Source organism: Amblyomma mixtum, chromosome 3 (genome assembly GCF_055824585.1).
Source record: "Amblyomma mixtum isolate Tamu chromosome 3, ASM5582458v1, whole genome shotgun sequence".
NCBI lineage: Eukaryota > Metazoa > Arthropoda > Arachnida > Ixodida > Ixodidae > Amblyomma > Amblyomma mixtum.
The window spans coordinates 300,460,630-300,484,146 of NC_143014.1; the positions used below are offsets into that span (position 1 = coordinate 300,460,630).

General features: G+C 50.5%; 1 protein-coding gene across 1 annotated transcript in view; it reads left to right on the forward strand.

Annotated features, from left to right (window-relative positions):
* LOC149355361 (uncharacterized) overlaps nt 1-23,517 on the forward strand; it is a 152,078-nt gene that overhangs the window by 32,931 nt on the left and 95,630 nt on the right. Inside the window, exons 8-10 of the mRNA XM_089576105.1 lie at nt 8,003-8,107; nt 8,338-8,475; nt 11,610-11,691. Coding sequence (XP_089432231.1) covers nt 8,003-8,107; nt 8,338-8,475; nt 11,610-11,691 — 325 coding nt within the window. The remainder of the gene's footprint in view (nt 1-8,002; nt 8,108-8,337; nt 8,476-11,609; nt 11,692-23,517) is intronic.

Here is a 23,517-nt window from a genome sequence, read left to right on the forward strand (position 1 = left end):
TTATCACGTGCCAGCGGACGCATGCATTCCGGCGTTGCCCCTTTGTGTAATCGGTATTTAATTTTTTCCTTATATCTTCACCGCTCCGAAGAGCCCGCGCTTTCCTTGCTTTTTTTCCGCCGTGTGCAGAAAAGAATATTCGGATTCTAAAAAAAAAAGCTGCACCAATTCATCCATCCTTTTTTTGGTACTAATAGTAGTAATACCTCGAGTTTAACGTGTCGAGTAGACACAGGGGCTTCATGATGGACGCTGTAGTGGGAGACTCCAGATTAACATAGACCAACTGGGTTTTGGAGCGAGAGCTCCACTATAGCATGTTTCGCCCAGGTCATCGAGTGTGGCACTTTAGCCTACAGCAGGAGGAGCGCCGGAGGTGTGGCTGTGACGTAAGAGCATGTGAGTCGCCGCTGCTCTGACCGCGGTCACGCGGCGTGCCGACCGCCGCTTCGCCAGATGTGGTCACGTGATTATGCACGTGACTTGGCGTTCGTGTAAGGAGGCGACGCCGCTCTCGCATGCAATTTCGCCGTGGATAAGAGCGCGGCTGATAGTGTGCCTGAAACGCCTGCGAGGCGTTTCAGGCGTTTAACAAAGCGTAGCCAAATGTACTGGAGCTTTCGCTCTGTCTGACTAAGTTTAGAAGAGTTAAACCACTGGAATTTTTTTTTAACTTGCGACAGCGCACGCGAATTTTTGCATTTCGCCTCATCGAAATGCGGCCCTCGAGGCCAAGATCGAACACGCAGCCTTGGAATCAGCAGCCGAGCTCCACAGCCACTGAGGCATTTTATTGCGAAAGCATTACTATGCCAAGTTTCGAGCCTTCAGCGTAGCGTGGTCCGGTAGTTACGCTTTACACCACGTGACTACTGACGTCATACCAGCGCGAGAGCTGGGCTATCAAGTCTGCTCTTCAGCGTAGCGTGCTCGTAGCCACGCCGAGCGTTTCGCCCTTCTCCCACTAGGTGCGCTGTGGTCTAACAGGTGGTGTGACGTCATAAGCGAGGAGAAAGGCTACCCAACCCGATTCGTCCTGTAGGCAGTAGACGCGGCGCACTGCGTTCCTTCTTTAGACGCGGTGCGCCGCGTTCCTTCCGTTAGAGGCGCTGCGCTCGCTTTCGCAACCTACAAGGCTTAACCAAAGCTAAGCCCCCGTCATTTTTTATTTTCTTTATTGCTCCACCGGCTCATCGTAAGGGGTTTTATTTAGTATCTGTTCCCTGAGACAACGAACGCTTAGAGAAGCGCTCCACTGCCCACTACGGTGGCTCAATGTTTAAGGCGCTCGGTTACTTATTCGGTGCACCCGGGTACGAACTCGGCCGCGTTTCGTTGCAGGCGAAAAGCAAAAGGCACCCGTGTGCTGTCCGATTTCAGTGCACATTAAAGATCTCTAGTTGGTCCAAATTATTCCCGAGCCCTCCACTGCGGCATCCTCTCTTCCCTATCGGTGAGATTTGGTGTCTATCGGGAAGGGAGACTGTTACTGCGTCATTTTCTTTCCTCAAAAACCACCACAACGTTGTTAGGTCGTCTGTTTCATATATTTGTGGTAAATGACACAAAGAAAGGGAAGGTATTCTCAATCAGTGCCTAAAGGACTATGTACAACTAATTTTATTGCTTGTTTTCTATTTTAATATAGTGCCCTGGGTATTTGAAAGCATGTATAACCATGTGGTATTCGTCTATGGCCGCTGAATAATTTAGAAAGAAACTTGTTCTCCCTGTTTCGGTTTCATCAGCCGAACGATGGCTGTGACGTGTAGTTAAACTTTAGGTTACGTGAGGCGCGGAAAAACTGATACAAACGCTGATACGTTGTTTTGACTAACTACTGCACATAAACCAGCCTGCCTCAAAGGCAAGAATTACAACAAACGACACATTAGCAGTTATACTGCTGCTTTTTTCGCCTCGTGTAACCTAAATTCAACATGTCACAGCCATTGTTCTGTTGGTGAAATCAAAACAGCCTTAAGATGAAATTCAAATATAAATTATTTATTGGTAGCAGGCCAATACCACGAGGTGCTCCATGTTTGCCAATGTCGAAAGCATCGTATGTAAGAAGAAAACACGCAAGCAAAAATTTGGTGCTTATAGTCCTTTCTCGAGTTAGAGCAGTGCTAAAAATTTGATTAAAACCATGCGCAAACATTTAATAGGGGAGGAGTAATAACTCAAGATTGCACATAAACCTATCGCACTATGCTTCAGAATTGGCGCTAGTACATTACAGAAACATCGATTAGGTTTTTTCTCAGACACGAGACTTCATTCAATTTTGCTGTCGCACAGACTGTGTGCCATTTCCGCATTTTCCAGCGCAGACAGCTTCGGATGGGTAAACCTACGTGCTAGACCATCTCATTTTGTCTGAAAAATCAAAGGTATGCGGGGATGCAAAAAAAGTTGTGCTGATCCAAGCCCCGAACCGGTTCGGAACGGTTCCTTTGAATCTTTCCGGTTCGGGTTCAGTTCCAAGACGGCGAAAAAAAAAATATGGGTTCGGTTCGGCTCCTGTTCCGGCTGAAAATTCGGGTTCGATTCCGGTTTCGGGTTCAGGTTCGGTTCCGGTTCGACATCCCGGTTAAAAGTAATATTAAATAATGTTGGCGGTAATACCGATCCCTGAGGTACGCCGCGAAGAGGCACAAAGGATTCGACGGCCTCAGCACTGAGGCGTATGTCAAAGTGTCGGCCTTACAGATTGTGTTTTACAAAATAGCGCACTCTAACGGGGAAATGCAGCGTGTGAAGTGATTCCAGGATAGCAGCATGACTGTTATTATCGCACGCCTCTTCAATATCCATGTCCAGTAAGGTACGTGCATTGTGGCTGCGAGTTGATGCTAGAACTGATGACGCCAAGACAGCCAATCCATCTTCTGTACCTATGTACGTCCGAAAGCCGATTTGGGTGGGGTGATAGAAACCGAGGTTCTCAGGCCACCACGACTGTCGTGTGGCATGCTTTTTTTTCGGTAACCTTGCACATAGGAGGCGTAAGCGATATAGGCCGGAAATATACCAAAGTCTGTCGGCGGCTTCCCCGCCTTTGGGATAGAGACCACAATAGCCGATTTCCAAGCTTCTGGTACGACACCTTCTATCCATACATTGTTGATGGTGGCGAGGATTTGAGGGAGTACAGCGGAACTCAAGTTCTTGTACACCTCGTACGGAATGGAGTCCGGACCGGGTGGAGTCTTCAGACGGGCCCCATCTATTGCTGCAAGCAACTCGGGCATGGAAAATGGGCTTGCGATAACCTCGGCGTCGGCTGTAGATAGTAGCCTATCGAAATATGCTGGAATACCAGCCAAGTAGGCTCCTCTCATCCTTGGAGGCAACATATCATACTTGGGGAAAAACTTCCGTGCTGCTTCTCTTGCGAAATCATACAGAGCTAAGTTAGCAGCGAAGCATGCTGTGGCCGCTGCGTCAGGACGACGGGAACCATGTTCAATGGCGCGAAATGCTCGCCATAGAGAAGCATTCGATGACTTTGTTGAAAACTGCTCCCACCACGCAAGCAGTTGACTTCGCGAGAGATCACGTTCATATCTGCGAGCCTTGGCAGTAAGGTAATGCAGGAATTACCTTGTGCATGCTTATGCAAAAGTCGAGTCTCGGGAGGCCGCCATCTCCGCTTGTTGGAGAGCAGCCTACAAGTTAAGCAGACCCAAATCCGGCGCCGGGCGATTGACGTCTGTCCAGGTGACAGTTAGCCTTATTATGTGCAGTTTGTATGCAGTTCATAAGTAGTGTAGTGTAGGTGTTCCAATTGACCACAGAACACCTACAGCGTAATCGATGGGCCCGTAACGGATGAAGACCGATGATGACAGGGTGGTGGTCACTACCCCAGCGTTCAGGCTCCAGGTGCCACGAGAGAGTGCCAGGACCTGGCCAACATCTAAGGTCCGGAGCATATGTTGGACCGCGAGCATGGCGCACAGCCCGCGTTGCTGAATCGGGATGGTTGAGTAAAAGAAACAACGCATCCGCGAAGGCGTCCCGCACACGCCTACCACGGGGGCTTGAAGTGGGGTATCCCCAGTCTGGATGAGAGGCATTAAAGTCACCACGGACTAAAATAGGGCACCCTGCGTGTTTTCATCGGGGAGTTAGTAACCACCCCAGTTTAACGTGGGAGGAAGCTCCACCGGCAGGCCTTACGTAGTATGACACGACCACAACAGAGTTGCCTAGTGAAACTTCACGGCCACTGCAAGTACCTCCTGATATGAGGTACACCAGTTTTCTAGAGATCGGCTAACTTGAGAAAAACGCGTATCAACATATACCGCCGCCTTTCCTGGAGGGGCAACAGTGTGCACACGAAGGTCGTTCATTGAAGGAGACATGCATCCATTAAAGCCCGGAATGGATGGCAAGGCATTAGTCTCCAGTAGTAGAAGGGCCCACACCTGGAGCTTGTTCATGTGAAGTCGATATTTGAGCTCTCCCAGCTTTGTGGAGAGGCCTCTGCAGTTCCACTAGAGCACGCCACAGCAACGTGCACTCACCCTTTTCGATTAAGCGTCTAAGCGTTGTAAAAGAACCGATATCAGGTTTGATAACTGGGTTACCATGAATCGGAGGAGGGTTGCTGTAGAGTTATCTAGGAGTGCAGCAGTAGACCTGGTAAAGTCACCGAACAACGAATGAGGGCTAGATTGAGTCGACGGTGTGGCAGCATTGAGTGGCGTGGAGTGGGATTCCGCTGTTGGTTTAGGACGAGCAAGCAGTTCACGGCGCTCTCGTAGCTTAGAAACCTCGGGAAAAAAGGCGTGCAATTTTGTCGTCAACTGCTGCCATGTCCTCATGCAGAGGCTCCAGCACGCTGTGATTGTGTTTAGCCTGAAGGCGACGGCGATTCTTGCGCACTTTATCACTGTAATATTGTTGGCAGCGGAGGTGTACTGGGCTCAGAAAGCTCCGCCCAGTTGTCGTCATCCCACTGGAGGGCCGCAAAACTGTTGGACGTCTGTATCGGGGCTGTATTTGTAGGTGGAGGCACGAGTTTGTGTATCCCATGCCGAACCTTTTCAGTTGCCTTCTGTTTTGTTGGGCAAGTTGGAGAGGTGATCGCATGGTCGTCGGTTTTGCAAAGCCTGCACCGGTAAGACGGTGCGCCTTGTGGCGTAGCCTGATCTTGCGTTGTAAAAGGGCATGATCGGCGTATGTGGCCAGGTCTTAAACAACTGTAGCAGTAGACAACGCTCGGTTTGTATGGCCGAAGCCGCAGAGTGCAGCCGTAGTAATAAAGGCGTTCTGGAGGAGTTGGTGGGCCTTGCAGTGTGACAATGCAGGAGCGCCCTTTGCCCATATACCGCGCTTGGATAGCACGGTGCGAAGGACAGTGTAGCTCAAGCTGGAGGGTAGCCTGGTCTTCGGCAACGTCGACGTTGTAAACAACACAGCGTTGTAGGTCCGAACCTTCTACTAGGTACACGTGGAGGGGCACCGAGATCTCGCTTGTAATCGATATACACCTGAGCGTTTGCAGACGCTCGACAGCAGCCAGAGTCGAGAGCCACACAGCGATGGTATTAGATTTCGTTCTAGCTGTGAAGTCACCGAAATTTTTTGTCGCAAGACACGCGTCCAGTTTCGCCTGAAGAATCCTGTTCGGAATGTCTGTGAGGCTTGCGTTTGCCAGAGCTTTAAGGGTCACTTTATACGATGCCGGTCCCGGCGTCGACACAACCTGGTGGGCATTCGCTAGGCAGGAACGCTTGCCTTGTGAGCTGCTGTTCGCCGAAGACGAATCCTGTGCAGTGTCTCCTGATGGACGCTTTTGAGACCCGCGGGAAGCCGGCGTCACGGATGCAGGTACTGAAGACAGGTCCATAAGAGAGCTCTCCTCCACACGCAGCGCGGTTGAAGCCACATCCAGAAGTGAAGGCAAGGTAGCTATTGCCGAGTTCCGCCTAGAGGGCAGATCGCTCAACGGCTGATGAGCATTTGTAGAAGGCGGGATGTTCGCTACCGCTGATGGACCGGGAGCAGGAGCCAGGAGCTGGGACCCAGGCTCCGTTGTTAAAAAGGTGCCGCTGAAGCCGTGGTGACGACGCCGGCGGAGCTACTTCCGCCAGCGCGTCACCGGAGGCCCTAGGTCTAGCCTCGGAGCACCTTCCAGCTACAGGGATGTCTGTAGCACATTTGCTCAATGCCACACAGCCAGACTGCGCATGAGCTTCGGGAGCTTCTTCAGATGGTGTGAAGTCAATTCTCTTTATATAGCGAAGGTTTCATGCGGATGGCAAGTTTTTTCACTGGAGCGATGTGCAGCCACCTAGCAGGGACACTTCGTCTTCCTTCCCCAAAATAGAGTTACTGCTACTCGACCAAGGCCGAGTTACTGCTACTCGGCCTTGGTATCAACGTGTGGAAGCTGCGATAATACAAAAGCTAAACACCGTGTAGGGGGAGCCCGCAAGGCCCACACGCAATTGGTACATACGCGCTCACGGGAAAGGCAATTGTTCATTGCGTTAGTAGTCGCATCGCAGGCAGTGATAAAGACGCATGAATATACATCGTATATCCACCACATTCTGTTATATAGAGTTACCTGCTTTTCTGGCAGAGGGTAGTGTTGGGTAGCTTACGGAACGTATTATTGGCTCTTATTGCTGTTATTGCGAGGCGACTGCGTAAGCGAAACAAACAGCATAGGTCTTCACATTCGGCGTCTTTGTAAAAAGGAAACAAATGTTGCGAGTGCCCTCAACAATAGCATCCTAACGTTCACGACCACTCTTGCACGGCGCTGAAGTAATTTAAACAGGGAAAAATAAGTGTCGAAGCAGAGCCACTGCTCTCAGTGCCGCGTCTACATCACCGGTAAGAAACCCGCACTTATGAAATCTAGCTCCGCCTGCAGGTAGCTTGAGTTGACGGTTGGTTGTCGATGAGTGTGGCATTTCCTTCCTTGTTCTTCCACCGGGCCTCGGGCATCTCTGAAACTACCCTTGTAGCTTTTCATCGAGGCCCATTTCCCATATGTCAGGAACTAAACTTCCTTCACTTAAAAAAAATTCTTCGAGGCGTGCATCGGGAGTCTTCGAGCGGTAATTGAGCTCATTCCACCGCTGTGCTGAGGTTTTCGTCGCTGAATCCGCAGTAGAGGACTTCGGAATAATATCGATCACATGGGCTCTTCGAACAAATGGCAAAAACCTAGCATTCTGCACTAACAATATCAACGTCTAAAATACCGAGCCCTCTTGCCTTTTTGTGCCAGCGTACCTATTCGTATTTTTACACCAGTTTAACAACATTTACTTTTATGCATTTCTCGTTTGTTTATTTAAACAACAATTTTGCAAGCCTTCGATGTTAGGCGTCTTTAGAAAAGGCGAAATATTATCGTGCGTTAACGAAAATTTGGCCCTTCAGCTATCAATCAGTAAGCACGTAACGAGGTTTCGAGAGCTGTAGTCGAACGTTTCCAGTCGGCCTAGTCAGTTGAGAAGCAGTCCAGAACCGATGTGTTCGTAACTTCATATTCATGAAACAAGGAAAGCCTCTTTATGATCTGTTATGAGTGAAGTTTCTTTTTAATTTTTGTGCAAGAAAACTCCAGAAACTGCGGAAAAATCATTTCACAGTATTTTACAGCAAAACATTTTCCATCCCTGCTTACTCTTAGGAGAGGGTGCAAAATAGACTTATCGCAGGCTATTACTTTAACAAAAGAAGAAAATATTATGAACAAACTGTAGGACTTGAAAGTAGTCCGCAAGTAAATTGGTAACATTTTCTACCCTGCGTTTCGCTGATTGTATCCGTAGTTTTTTAAGCGCAATGATCTCCTTCCTAAAAGCACGCGCACACGCATCCCCCACACACCGAACGCACACACACGCACGCACACATACACGCACGCACGCACGCACGCACACACAGGTACTACTTCACACCGCGTGTGTGAGTCCGACCTTTTTAGCTTTCTTTTTAAACTCCATTTTTCATTTTCTTGCAGAGTCTCATCGCCTTGTACCTCGCATGTGCAACATTAGTTTCAAGTCGAAGCCAACGTGGGAAGCGTACGACGAGTCGGCATGCGCAATGAGAGCACAGACAACAGGTGAACTTGCCGTGTATAGAAGCCTGAACTACGCTGCACCTTAATAACGACCTTAACATCAGTAGAGCGATGAGTCAGTTACATTTTTTGATGCCGACATTCGTAGTCAGAGAAGAACTACCGCAGGAATTCTGGATTTTGCAGTTTTGCTCTTGTTTGCACACTGTGGCCCATGGCCGGTCTTCTGTTCGTTGATGAGAGGTATTGAATTAATTACTTCGCTTGTGCAGGATTTGACTTCAGCACAGAGAGCCACCATCTCATCTGCAGCCCACGCGACTGCAACGAGAGACGCGTGAACGGCACCTGGTCGGAGGCCTGGCGTATCTGCAACGAGATGCGCAGCTACCTTGCTAGTGACGGTCCGGGCAGTGAGTGACCCTCTCCTCTTCCACAACTCCCTACCTGGCAACATTGCTGCTGTTCAGTGCACAGTGGCTGCGCATAGAAAGCTGGATTCTCGGAAGTAATCACACAGAAGAGTAAAGGCACTGCACATAACTCTTCGCCACGTCACAAAACACACGTAGGCAGACCCACTGGCATTAAGAGTGCTGAGTAATAAAAAAGAAAAAAGCGTGGTCGAATCAGTTTCTTTGCATCAAATTCAAACTGGGTAGAGCGAAAAAGCGGACAGTCGACGCACTGCTGATTATATTTCGCTAATGAGTGCAATTTTTCAGCGCATTTTCGGGCCTATATTGCCTCTTCGACATATTGTGTTGCCTTTACTTCTGAGGGAAGTATATTATATTTGCACACTTCAAGTATTCATCAATTCGCGCGAAACTTGGAAGCTAACGAAAAACTTCGGGACTAGATAAAGGAAAGCGCAGGAAACTGTCGAAACGAAAGGGTTCGTTTTATGAGAATTTAACGTTCCAAAGTGACTTGGACAATGAAGGTCGTCGTTGTGAAGGCTTTCGGAAATTCCCACCCTTCTGGGGTTTTTAATGTGTATTGACATCGCACAGTGCACAAGCTTCTAGTATTTCGCCTCCATCGAAATGCGACCGCCGCGGCCTGTATCGAAAACGCATCTCTCGGGTCGACAGCCGAGCGCCATAACCACTGAGCCACCTAAGGGGCTGGGGAAGTAAATGATACCGTTAACTTAAAGCGAACAGCTAGAGTAGCATGGATTGCAGAATAAACGCGCATCTGATATGTACAGAAGGAAATGGAATTGGGGCTTGGCGTGTAATGTGGAGAAGAGATAACCTGTAGAATTATTCGGTCAATATACGGGCGGTTTACATGAACCTGTCAGTGTCGGGTCGAGTTGGGGGTCGGGTTGGGAACGTCACCTCAACTCGAGTGCTGTGCGTTTACATGAACTCGATTTTGCGAGTCGAGACCGGCAATGCGTGCGAGCAGTGGCAGCCTCCAAGACCGCGGCACGTCACAGCTGTCTCGGAGTCGCTATGGCGCTAGCCAAAAACGAGTGCACGGTAAAGATCCCAAGGTGGGCGAAATTACTCCGGGGACCTCCACTACGGCAACTCTTTCTTCCTTTCTTCTTTCACTCCGACCTTCCTTCCCTTACGGCGCGGTTCTGGTGTCTACCGTAATATGTGACAATTGCTGCGTAATTTTCTTTCCTGCAAAACAATTTTAATTTCCGAATTTATCCTCTCCCCTCCCACTAACCCTACTCTTCGACTCGACAGCGTTTACAAGCATATCGAGTCAGTGTCGAATGAATCAACATACCCCTTCATTTCATTTCATTTCATTTATTCTACCCTCAAGGCCCGAGGGCATTGAAGAGGGGAGTGGTTGTATACAGGCGTTTAGTGCAAGGCGTTTCATTTCTAATTATACAGTGATAGCTAAGGCGGAACAAAAACGCTGATGGTCGATGATGGAGGCTGTACTTCCGGGAAGGTGGTTCCAGTCCTTTGCTGTTCGTGGAAGGAAAGACTCAGCTGCGGATTTTGTTTTAAAGAAAGGAATGCCGATTTTATGCGCATGATCAACTAGTGATGAAACATATGACGGAGGAAGTATAAGATCGCGGTGCAGTCTGGGGTTATGATACATTATTTTATGAATTAAGCAAAGGCGAGCGTGCTTTCGTCGGCTAGCAAGAGATGGTAACTGTAATGTAGTCTTCGTAGAGGTTACACTAGAGGTACGGTTATAGTTCTAAAGGATGAAACGTGCCGAGTTATTCTGAATTCGAGGGAACTGATCAAGTTTTCCGTGAAGGAATCCCAAATGGACGCAGCATATTCCAACTTACTACGAACGACAGATTTATAGAGGAGAAGTTTCAAGGAAGTGGGGCAGAGAAAAAGTTACGGCGAAGGTAGCCGAGGGCACGGTTGGCGTTGTTAATCATTGAATTGATGTGAAAAGACCAAGTTAGATCACTTGTTATGTGAACGCCTAAATAACGGTATGAAGACACTTGTTCTAGTTCGATGTTATCTAGATGATAAGGGGTGGGGTGTGTAGAAATGCGTGACACACGTAGTACTTTACATTTGGATTTGTTAAGTTCCATTGCCCACGTTTTACACCACTCAAGAATTCCATTAATGTCTTTTTGCAAAAGAAGAGTGTCGTTAGAGTCGTTAATTTCACGAAATATTACGTAGTCATCTGCAAATAAATGAATGTGGGAGGTAACGGAAATAGGAAGGTCATTAATATATATCAGCAACAAAAGGGGCCCAAGGACGGACCCTTGTGGGACCCCAGAATGCACGGAAGTGAATGGAGAGTCAACTGCACCCTTTCGGTGCAGTTGACTCGACAAGACCCCTCGACTCTCCACCTGACTTGGCTCGCACTTACATGAACCCAGTAACCGGTTTTCGAACCGACAACTCAACCCAGACCTGTTGGGTTCATGTAAACGCCGCTGCAGTGGGTTGGTTGCAAGGAAAGGCGAACGTAGCCGGGGGCCGCAGCGAGTCAGGTGGCCGGATGAGATTAAAAAGCTTTTGGGGATAGGGCAGCCGTAGCGCGCTTAGGACAGGGTTAATTCTTTAGGTATGGGAGAGGCCCAGCAATAGACGTAACAGGGGCTGATGATGATGAGCACTTGAGGGGATCAGGTGGCCATATTTCATTGCGCCCGCCGCGGTGGCTCAGTGGCGCTCGGCTGCTGACCCGAAATACGCGGGTTCGATCCCTGCCGCGGCGGCCGAATTTTTATGGAGGCGAAATTCTAGAGGACCTTGTACTGTGCGGTGTAAGTGCACGTTAAAGAACCCCAGGCGTTCTAAATTTCTGGAGCCCTTCACTACAGCGTCTCTCATAGCATAAGTCGCTTTGGGACATTGAACCCCAATAAGCCTAACCATATTTCATTGGCGCAACAAGCTCAGTGCTTGTTAGAGTGATTTGATCCCGTTCAGGAGACCGTCATTATTTTTCGGGAATCTTTGAGCGTCTTACACACCTTCGGCGACGCCTTCTCAGGAGTTTACTCGTTGGTGTACTACCGTGCTGAGGCCGGCCACATAGCCTACAGCACCATGTATTTCCCCAGGCTGGACCGACATCGTAAAGAAGCACGGATACTTCCAGTCAGACAGCGCTGCACACCCGGAAGTTCTGAAAGCTTTGAAGCGGTAAGCAGTGCTAATATGGACGGAGGGGTGAATATCCGAGTATCGGCCACCGGACATCCAATACCGAGTATCGAGAGCGAAAAGTGCACCAAATTCTGTTGTCGCGTCATTCAGCTCTGAAATCTTTACAACCTGCTAAACATTGCTAGTGGACCACTTTTCCAACTCAAACAGGGGCGACCGAAACGCGGCTACTCAAAAATCTCGGCCAAAGCTTTCTCATTTAATGCCGGAGAGGTATGTTGCAGCTAAAATAGGCGTTACCGGACAGAAGTCTGTACGTTTGATCTAAACTACAAGAAGCTATATTCTGGAACTAGGCAATTAATATCTCATCAGGTACTGCAATAAAATCGCGTCCTTGAACCAATCGGTTATTTTTGTTTTAAGCGTTAGCATTAATAGTGGTCATTCTGCGCATTCTGGTGCTGTGTGCTCGTCTGTTTGCCTGAAGCCGGCTTTGTGGCAGGCTGCTCACCTGCCCACCGGGTGGTGGGCTGCGCATCGTGTAAGGCGGCATTCCTTTTTGTCGTGAGAGGCTGCTCGGGAAAGCAACGTGGGTCGCAACTCATCCCAGGAAACCCAAGTTCCACCAATGGCAACACCTGTAATAGCACCTGCCTTGTACCACTGCGCCACTGCGCACCTGCCCACCGGCTACACCTTGACAACTAAGATACCCGGTGGGCAAGTGGCACAGTTGTGCGGGTTCTATGGCATGTGTTGCTACGTCCTTCTTTTACTTTCATATTTAGCAAGTGTGGACAAAAGGATTTTTGAGCGGAAAAGCTTTTATGGACACAATTTTTTCACATAGTGCAAGATTTAACTGTTACAATCGATATATCCACAGATCACGATATATCCACAGATTTGTTATCGTCACAAGCTCTCCCTGTTGGATTTCTATTGGAGTCTTAACTGTTCGACCCGATCGATGGAAACACTCTAAAAGAAAGATTTTTATGCATATCAGATTTATGGACCATTACTTTCAATATTTTCATGACAGTATCTTCAATTTCCCAATGTTTTGAATTTTTATCCGAGAATATTGGACATGGGCATAAAACAACACACGCCAACAGCCGCGTTAACCTAGCAGGGCAGCACACCACTGAAACAAATTATGCTAACGCATATACCCGCATTCCGCCTAATTACCCGCATCTACTGACATTTTTGATATGGCTATAACGTATCTTAATACAAGCGGGAGGGTGACAAGCCGCTACACCGGAACTCGGCCGAATTTTGTTCCTGGCAACGGAACATCATATTTCACCACACCGATCGTCAGCCTTGAAGGCTTGCCACGCACTGTTCGCGTTCCTGAGGGCATAGTTCTTACGCAAAAGGTTGTGATTACGGAGCATATATAGGGTGATCCACTTTTGTAGTGAACACGCCAGTATTTGACCGCGTTCTTGGGAGCGCCCACGCACCCTGCACGGCCGCGCATCGAAGCAAAGTGGTAAACGTTCTTCGTGTCGTCTGCCACTTGAGCATAGTGGTGTTCTGGGCCAGTTGGTAAAGCATGTTTAAGGGAGGCGTAGCGCGAAAAAAGACAGGGACGAGAGAGACACAAGACACAGGACCAGCGCTAACATCAACTACTTGGTCCGCACTGCTCACTCTGAAGGGGTCTTCAAATTGTAGTTTGCTCAGGTGAACTTGTAAAAACTTACTCGCTTCTGCTTGCCACGAGCCCCGCTGCGTAACAATCGCCCTAAAAGGGTGCTGTGGCTTGCGTGTTTTTACACTGAAGAAGACATTCAAAACGTGGCCCTCGCTCTTCTCGACACTCTTCCTCAGCCTTTCCAAGTTCAGCTCTTTCAGGAGCGCAACAGCCTGGGTCTTGACTGTTCTGGGTTTTAAGGCGGTTTCTTTAAAGTTCTTCTGAATGGCAAACTGGGCATTTTCGTCAAAAAGGCCTTCGGGCAAAACAACGAACCCGCCTTCTTTATCCGCAAGCAAAAGTGAAAGGTCGGACTCACGGAAGTGATTTGCAATATCACGCAGTACCGGCAGGCACTTGGCTTTGATGTGCGGCCGGGACAAACGCAGTGGCGCTCCGAAGTGTGCGGCCCCACATTCGCGGGTTCACCCCAAGAGTGGAACTAGCCGCCGCGGTGGCTCAGCGGTTATGGTGCTCGGCTGCTGACCCAAAAGACACGGGTTCGATCCCGGCCGCGGCGGCTAGAATTTCTTTGGAGGAGAAATTCTAGAGGCCCGTGTACTGTGCGATGTCAGTGCACGTTAAAGAACCCCAGGTGGTCGAAATTTCCGGAGCCCTCCACTACGGCGTCTCTCATAGCCTTAGTCGCTTTGGGACGTTAAAACCCCATAAACCAAAAAGAGTGGATCACCCCGCATGTGTTTACTAGCCGTCTGTGATTATTTCTTCATCGCCCTTTCTCCACTTTTCTTCGATGCCGGGAAGTCAACCGGAACACGGCGTTTTTCAGCGCCATCTGCCTGCGTTTACAGGCCTAAGCTTCCCCGGTCTGTCTAAGCTACACGTAGCGTGTGTCAGGTAACCGGGCTAGGTCGAAAGGAGGTAGGCAAGGAATGTTAGCAGCCAAACGACGGGCTTTTAATCGTTCAGTATGTGGTCTCGCGTTTGTAGCGGCCCAAGGGGATGACGGAAGCAGTTTTAAGGCGGGCGCGAGCAGTGGAACAATTTCAGCGCCCCCTGGGAACTGCAGGTTGCTTATGCTTTAAAGACGCTACAAAAGCTGTTTAGGGTGCACAATCGTCAAGCAACAAAGTGGGGTATTGAGAACGGATGACGGTCGGGAAATTTCCCCGTGTTAAATATGGCATGAACAGACCGATGCAGAAACACATGCGAGTATCATAGGGACAGTTACTGAGGGCTACTTGGTCTTTAGTAGTAACAAAAGAGCACAAACAACGAAGACGGAGTACTGGTCAGAAAAGTCTTACCCTGACTTTTATACAGGTTCTCGTGACGACAATTAACATGTATATATGCTGAGCATGCAGCGCAACACATGAAAAAGTATTTATAATATATTAATTCAAGACTTTCATTTTAAAGCGCCTTCTGAGTGAAAACATTCTCAAAAATTCGCACGCCTGCAGGCTAGCACTTATTAGTCGATTATCGTTCGGTAGTTGAGCTGGATCTGCAAGCACACTAAAAGCGCATAGTCTTGGCCCCTGTGTTGCGTTGCGTCTGTATGTTATCATGGAGTCATATATTCCGCACTTTCCGCTCTGGAATAACCGTAGCGCAAATTTTTCTGTATTGGTGTCAGTAGAATTTCAATTCGCCGAGCGCTTTCGAAACAGTTTAAAGCAGATGAAGAAAGAGCTGTGGTTCGAAAGCAGTCTCTCGCGATTCACCAAGAGAACCTCACGAAACTGAATTCTCCATTTCATCTTGAACACCTGTTGTTTGCCGCTGTTGTGTTTGGGTATATTACATAACACTGCTGACTGCCATTACCTGCTCGGAAAAATTCAATCTTTGCAATTTTTTTTCCATCCAGCATACAGATCTTTTGGATGGTTTTCTTGCGCAGCTCGTTTTGGTTATCAACAACAAAAGGCAACTTTGAAAGTTCACACCGGACACTCTCGCGCCTGCTGTCAAAATAATTTTTAAAAAGTTTAAGAACAAAGCTGCGCAGATCCCATACCGCATAACCTTCAAACTACATATTTGAAGGCATTTTAGTGTTTTCACTGCATAGTGTTTTGTTTCCATAAATAGATAAAGACTCACTTATTAATAATGTTTATCTTTTGCGCTGTGGCTTAAGTAGGACCGCAAGGCGTGCATGGCAGAGCAACATTTCAACCCCACTATACTTCTATTCTCTCCCTTTTTCATCTTTGTTCAAGCTGCTCTGATCCCACTGTCATTGCCGTTTCCATTCTATGCAACGGAGGATAAGCATGACACAGAACTGCGCGAGAAGTGTTCTGATATAAAAGCTGTGCGGCTATATTTCGTAACTATAATTCTTCCCTATTCATTTGTTCTCCTTCCTGCGATTGGTAGCTACCACTTTTGACGTAAGGGCCGATATATACTGTCACGTAGTGGTCACTGCAGAACGGCGAAAAGGGAAACTACGAGGATGTCTTCGAAACGGAACTCTTTATTCGGGCTAACCTGCGCCCGCAAAGAACTGAATCACTCGGCGGCGCCGTAGCAACAAGCGTGCTCGGCGGTCGTCTAACAGAATGACCGTCGCTGTCGGCCGTGCTCTTTTTAAAGCTGATAGCGAATCTTCGAGATAAAGGTTTAGAAGTTACTAGAACATTCTGGCGCAAACTAGAATCCGCTGCGTCCGGATGCGATCAATCGAGATAATTCTAGGCGCGTCTTGCTTCACAAACGAAGTGATAAAGCGGCGTGCCGGCAGCCTTGAAGCATGAACAAATAAACACAACAAACAAACGCTACAAATATTCGCGGCATTACTCCCCTCTCAAAGAAGCATCGACTCGATGCTTTGGAACATAATGCGGCTATAAACAATCAAAAAATTACCGACGATTACGTTACTTCCTAATGCGAAATTTGAGCGCAGCAAATAAGCTGTTTCACCTTTTCGATAGTGAGTCAACCCCAGCTGCGGAGTTGGTTTCAGGGACAACGCCGCCGATGCCGACACAAACAATATGATACCCTCGCTTCCGCAGCGCTAAGAACCAGGTCTAGCCGTGGGAAGGTGGTCACGTATTCGTCGACGTGCCGGGGCCTACGTGAAATAACCGGCGCGTCGGCAACTGAAGAGCACCCTATCCGCCACACAAGAACAGGGGGGGGGGGGACCCTTTCCTCCTCTTTCTGCATGGCGGCGACGGTGTTCTATGCAGTCACGTTATCTTGACTCTCTAGCGGCGTCAGCGGCATCCAGCAGTATCAGTCGGTCGCTGCTAGCGCTGGGGGGATGAAAGAGGGGCGGAGCTGGTTACGAGGCCGACGACAACGCCGACGACGACGCGAAACCCAGGAACGGACGCCAAAGAGCTGCGCTCTAAAACTAATTGTGCAAAAATAAACACCGAATGTGGAAACACGGCGTCCTTTAGCGTGCATGATAGGGCTTTAGGCGTACGACATGGACTACTTCGGGTCGTACGCGGCGTCGCTGGGAAGCAGTCATTTGGTCAGGGACGACTTCATATTCCGATTCACCTAGCCGACGAAGAACCTTGTACGGGCTGAAATAGCGTCGCAAAAGCTTTTCGCTCAATCCTCGGCGGCGAATGGGCGTCCATACCCAGACTCGGTCTCCTGGCTTGTATTCCGCGTTGCGTCTTCTTAGGTTGTAGCGTGTGGCATCGGTCCGCTGCTGGTCTTTGATTATTAATCGGGCAAGTCTTCGGGCTTCTGCTCGTTGTAGGTAGGCGGCGACGACGACGTTATCTTCTTCGGTAACGTTCGGCAGCATGGCGTCCGGCGTGGTCGTGGCCTCTCTGCCATGGACGAGCCTAAAAGGCGTCATCTGGGTGGTCTCCTGCACTGCGGTGTTGTAGGCGAAGACTACGTAAGGCAAGATGGCGAGCATATCGGCGATGGTTTTGTTGAGGCGCTCGGTCAATCCGTTCGTCTACGAGTGGTATGCAGTTGTTCTCCGGTGGCTGATTTGGCTGTAATGGAGGATGGCTTGCGTCAGTTCCGCCGTGAATGCTGTTCCTCTGTCAGTGATGAGCACATCGGGGGCGCCGTGTCGCAGAAGAATGTTCTCCACGAAAAATTTGGCGACTTCTGCTGCTGTTCCAGTCGGTAGGGCTTTTGCCTCGGCGTAGCGTGTCAGATAGTCGGTCGCTATAATGATCCACTTATTTCCAGATGTTGATTTCGGGAACGGGCCAAGCAAGTCCATGCCGATCTGCCGAAAGGGCCTTGAGGGTGGTTCAATGGGGTTCAGAAATCCTGCTGGTCGGTTTGGAGGGGTCTTTCGTCGCTGACAATCTCGGCAGGTTTTCACATAATGTGCGACATCGGCAGACAGTCGGGGCCAGTAATACTTGTCTTGAATGCGGCGGAGGGTGCGAGAAAACCCGAGATGTCCAGCTGTCGGCTCGTCGTGTGAGGCCTGAAGAACTTCTCCGCGCTGACTTATAGGCTGTCTTGTTCGCTGCAAAGTTCTTCTTCACGAGGACATCGTTCTGTAAACAGAACGAAGACAATCCTCTCTTGAACGAGGCGGGGGGTGAAGAAACATTGCCTTCCAAGTATTCGATGAGGCATTTTATGTCGGGGTCCGCGCGTTGCTGTTGTACAAAAGAGCTGGAGCTGATGGGTCCCAGGAAGACGTCCTCATCGTCGTCCGGCGGCGGTGCATCTACAGGGGCTCGTGACAGGCAGTCGGCGTCAGAGTGCTTGCGTCCGGACTTGTAAACGACGGATACATCAAACTCCTGGAACCGTAGGCTCCATCGAGCGAGGCGGCCGGAAGGGTCCTTCAAACTGGCGAGCCAGCACAGTGCGTGAGGATCGCTGACCACCTTGAACGGTCGTCCGTACAGGTAGGTGCGGAATTTCGACGTAGCCCAGATGATGACAAGGCACTCCTTCTCGGTTGTCGAATAATTAGCTTCGGCTTTGGACAGGGAACGGCTAGAGTACGCGATGACCTTCTCCACTCCGTCGACTTTCTGAACGAGGACAGCGCCTAGGCCCACACTACTTGCGTCGGTATGAATTTCAGACTTGGCGTTTTCATCAAAATGCGCGAGGATCGGTGGCGTCTGTAAACAGCGGTGAAGTTCCTTGAAGGCTTCTATTTGCGGCGCTTCCCATTTAAATGGCACATCTGCCTTTGTCAGGTGGGTCAGGGGCTCGGCGATGCGCGAAAATTTTTTGACGGAACGTCAGTAATACGCGCACAATCCGAGGAATCTGCGCACAGCTTTCTTATCGGCCGGTGGCGGAAACATTGCGATAGCAGCTGTTTTCTGCGGGTCTGGGCATACTCAGTCCTTGCTAACAATGTGGCCTAGAAACAGCAGCTCTTCATAGGCAAAGTGACGCTTCTCTGCTTTCAAGGTTAGCCCGGACGATTTGACTGCGTCTAGTTCTGTTTGAAGCCTTTTCAGGTGCTCCTCAAAGCTCGAGGCGAAGACAACGACGTCATCTAAATATACCAGACAAATCTGCCACTTCAGGCCTGCCAGCACTGTATTCATTACTCGTTGAAATGTCGCTAGTGCGGAATAGAGACCAAACGGCATCATCTTGAACTCGAAGAGGCCATCTGGAGTGATGAATGCGGTCTTCTCGCGATCTCTTTCATCGACCTCAATTTGCCAGTAGCCGCTCTTGAGGTCCATCGATTAGAAATATCTGGCGTTGCAGAGCCGGTCCAGTGTGCCGTCGATGCGAGGGAGGGGGTAGACGTCCTTCTTTGTGATGTTGTTCAAGCGCCGGTAATCAACGCAGAATCGAAGTGCACCGTCTTTCTTTCTCACTAGAACAACAGGTGCCGCCCAGGGGCTCTTTGAAGGCTGAATAACGTCGTCGCGCAGCATTTCTTCCACTTGGTTCCGGAAGGCTTGTCGTTCTCGCGGCGACACCCGGTAGGGGCTCTGGCGGAGAGGTCGGGCGTGCTGGTCGGTTATAATGCGATGCTTGGCAATCGGTGTTTGTCGGACCTTCGGCGATGACGAGAAGCACTCGCTGTAGCTGCGAAGGAGTGTGCGGATGTGGTCTTGTCGCTTCCGGGGCAGGGCTGGGTTTATGTCGAAAGTGGGCGAGTTCTCTTGGTCAGGCGAATCTTCTACAGATGGGTCGGAGAGCGCGAAGAAGTCTCGTACTACGTCGGATATTTCGTCGAGGAATGCAATCGTCGTTCCTCTGTTAACGTTCCGGTATCCTTCGCTAAAGTTAGTCAGCAGTACTTGGGCTTGTCCTTTGCGGAAATGTGCGATGCCTCTTGCGATGCTGATTCCTCGGTCGAGAACCAACTGCATGTTCCCCTCGATAATGGCTTGAGTGTTATGCGCCTCCGTGGCGCCTACGGTGATGATAACGCTTGAGCGGGGTGGGACACTCACTTGTTCCTCCAGGACACTAAGCGCAACGTGATGTTCCGGAGTTCTCATCGATGGGATGGCCTCGTCCATGGAAAGTGTGATCATCTTGGATCGCATGTCGATGATCGCCTGATGCTCATTAAGGAAATCCGTGCCCAAGATCACTTCGCGGGAACATTGCCATAGCACTACGAAGGTCGCGGGATAGGTATGTCCCTTGAGAGTCACTCGCGCTGTGCATCGTCCTGATGGCGTAATGAGGTGGCCCCCTGCGGTGCGAATTTGTGGGCCGTCCCAAGCGGTCGTTACTTTCCTCAGCTGCGCAGCGAATGGTCCGCTCATCACCGAATAATCGGCTCCTGTGTCGACTAGAGCGGTGACTTTCCGGCCGTCGATAACCACTTCTAAATCGGATGTCCTGGCTCTGGAGTTGCATGTCGTTCTCGGCGTCGGGTTACGGCTTCGTCGGGTATGTGAATTGTGGGTGGGGCGTGTGGTCGGAGCTTTTCTTGATGGCGGCGTAGTTTTGAAGGCGGTTCGCGTCGTGGTCGAGGTTGTTGTATGCGTCGTCGGCATAGTAGGTGCGGCGCCTTCATACGGCGTGGTCGCTGGAGGATCTTCGTCGTTTCCTCGGCAAGCAACCTGACCTCCACAGGTTGCTTTGTTTAGTTTCCCCTACGGGGGCTAGGGGACCTTCCTCTGACCGCCGCGGCGTACCTGCGGCCCCGTGATGAAAAACGTGCGGTGGACGGCGAAGGGGAGCGGGAAAGACGGCTTGACGACGCGTGCTCCCCTCTACGCAGGTAGTCATCGATTTCCCGTGGTCGCTGGCCGGGGAGCGGTCGTGCGGCGTCGATGGCAAAACCTCGCAGGCCGATGCGCCTGTAAGGGCAGTGGCGAAGTAATGACCGACTTCGCCGCAATGGAAGCACAACGGGCGGTTGTTGGAAGTCCTCCAGGCGTCGCACTTCCTGGGGCTTGGGCGTCGTTCGTAGACTGGGCGGGCGGAGGCAGGGATGCGGCGTTCGGGAACAGCTGGTTCACGTCGAAGAGGCGGACTTCGGCTCCCGCGTTGGGGCTGAGAACTGCGTAGTGCAGCGGCGTAGGTTAATGCTGGAGCTTCAGGAGGAGGCGAAGATGAGTGGGTGCCAAGCGCATGCTGCACTTCTTCGCGTACGATTTCCTCAAGGGTCGCTACTTGAGGCTGGTTGGGAGATGGTAGCAGGCGACGCAGCTCTTCTCGTACAATTTCGCGGATAACATCCCGCAGGTGGCCTCTGAATGCCGTGCCATCCGAGAGGGCAGACGAGGTCACTTGGGGCTGTCGAGGAAAATGACGGGCTCATGCTTCCAAGGTTTTCTTAATGGCGGCTGCTTCAGTGGTGAATTCCGCGACCGTCGTCGGAGGATTTCGGGTGAGACCGCCCAAAAGTGCCTCTTTTGCACCACGCATCAGAAGCTCCACCTTCTTCTCCTCCGCCATGTCAGGATCGACTCGTCGAAAAAGGCGCTTCATATCTTCTACATATGCGGTCACTGACTCGTTCGGGTAGCCGCCGCGGTGGCTCAGTGGTTATGGTGCTCGGCTGCTGACCCGAAAGACGCGGGTTCGATCCCGGCCGCGGCGGTTGAATTTCTTTGGAGGAGAAATTCCAGGCCCGTGTACTGTGCGATGTCAGTGCACGTTAAAGAACCACAGGTGGTCGAAATTTCCGGAGCCCTCCACTACGGCGTCTCTCATAGCCTTAGTCGCTTTGGGATGTTAAACCCCATAAACCAAACCTGACTCGTTCGGGTGTTGGATGCGTGACTGTAGGAGAAGCTGAGCTCTTTCTTTCCTGATGATGCTCGTGAACGCCTTCAGGAACTCCCGTTTGAATAATTCCCACGTCGCTAGAGAAGATTCGTTGTTTTTGAACCAGATTCTCGCTGGTCCTTCCAAGGCGAAGAAAACATGGCTCAGCTTAGTCTGGTCGTCCCAACTGTTCAACACGGCGACGCGCTCAAACTGTTCCAACCATTCCTCGGGATCCTCGCCCGGTGAAGCGTTGAACGTGGGCGGCAGTCGGGGCTGGTGTAAAATAATGGGGGCTGGTGTCGTAGCCATGGCTGAAGTCGAAATTGAGGAGTCCTTCTTCGTTCGCGTGCGGTCCGGTAGCAGTCCGAATTCTGGTGGACACCTCTGGAGACGACGGCTGCTTCGCCCTTCGCCTGCGGAGGGGGGGGGGGGGGGCCGGCTTCTGCGACTTTCGCGGGATCTTCTTCGAGACGGCTCGGGCTGCTCTGACGGCTCCCAGGGGGTGAGGGCGACAGGGACATCCGTTAGCACCTCCACCAGATGTCACGTAGTGGTGACTGCAGTCCGGCGAAAAGGGAAACTACGAGGATGTCTTCTAAACGGAACTCTTTATTCGGGCTAACTTGCGCCCGCAAAGAACTGAATCACTCGGCGGCGGCGTAGCAACAAGCATGCTCGGCGGTCGTCGAACAGAATGACCGCCGCTGTCGGCCGTGCTCTTTTTAAAGCTGATAGCGAATCTTCGAGATAAAGGTTGAGAAGTTACTAGAGCATTCTGGTGCAAACTAGAATCCGCTGCGTCCGGATGCGACCAATCGAGATAATTCTAGGCGCGTCTTGCGTCACAAACAAAGTGATAAAGCGGCGTGCCGGCAGCCTTGAAGCATGAAGAAATAAACACAATAAACAAACGCTACAAAGATTCGCGGCAATACAAAGTAATTGGATTCGCCAGCTCTAGCGAAAATAGCGCGGCTAGCCTCTGGCGAAGAGGCAGGGGAAAAACGGATGCGCAAACCTATGGCCGAAATGTATGGTCCACATTTGGCACGAAAAGCTGGATTCCTTCGGAGCTTTCCTTTAGCCTACAGAGCATATTACATCTCTCATAAATGTACTATCGGGGACAGAAGTGCCCATATCGCTCCGCCACTGGGTCAAATGCATCGCTGGGTCACCGGAGTCACCTAGACACCCTAAAGTCCATTTTGCACTCCAAGGGGTGCTCGCCAGGAAGCGCCCGCGCTGTCTGTGGTGCCTCGATGCGCGCGCTCCTCACCGCCTCCGAGGCGCGCACATCGGGACAGCCGGCTCTGCTTCCCTTGCGCTAGGTGCGAGAAGCCCACACAACGCGTCGACAAGCTGGCGCGCTTCGCTGCGTATGCCGCCACTTTGATAAGCCGCCGGCAGGCGACATCTCATATCAGATTTTACCGGCAGCTGGCTTTTTCGCGCTGCCGGATCATTGCTTCGCGTATCACGGCGAAGGATTGGAACACCATAACGGACAGAATCTCGGATTCAAAAGAAAACATTCGACAGAATTCTGTCTGGTTGGGAGATTTAATGTTCCGTCTGCCCGGCGTGGTACATAGGGGAAACGAAGAATTTCGCGGAAAGGATGAGCCAACACAAAGCGGACATCCGTCACATGAATCGTCAACACAGCGCCGTGGCAGAACACTGCGAAGGGTGTGACCACTCATTTGACTTCGACAGCACCATTGTATTGGAAACGGAAGCTAACCCACGCAGGAGGCTTCTACTCGAGTCGTGGCACATTCAGCAAACACGAGAGAATGTTAAACGTTCCCTGGGGACACTCCCCTCATCCTATGTCCATGGACTGCGGCCATTGACCCGGAGGTCCTCCACGCAGGGGCTTAAAAAGCCAAGCTGCGCTCGCCCGTAGTCACACCGTGAATAAGGGGCCGAGCTGGTCCCGAAACGTCGTGATTTTCCTGTATTTTACTTGGTTGGCGTCACTTGCCTTCTCCTAACAGAAT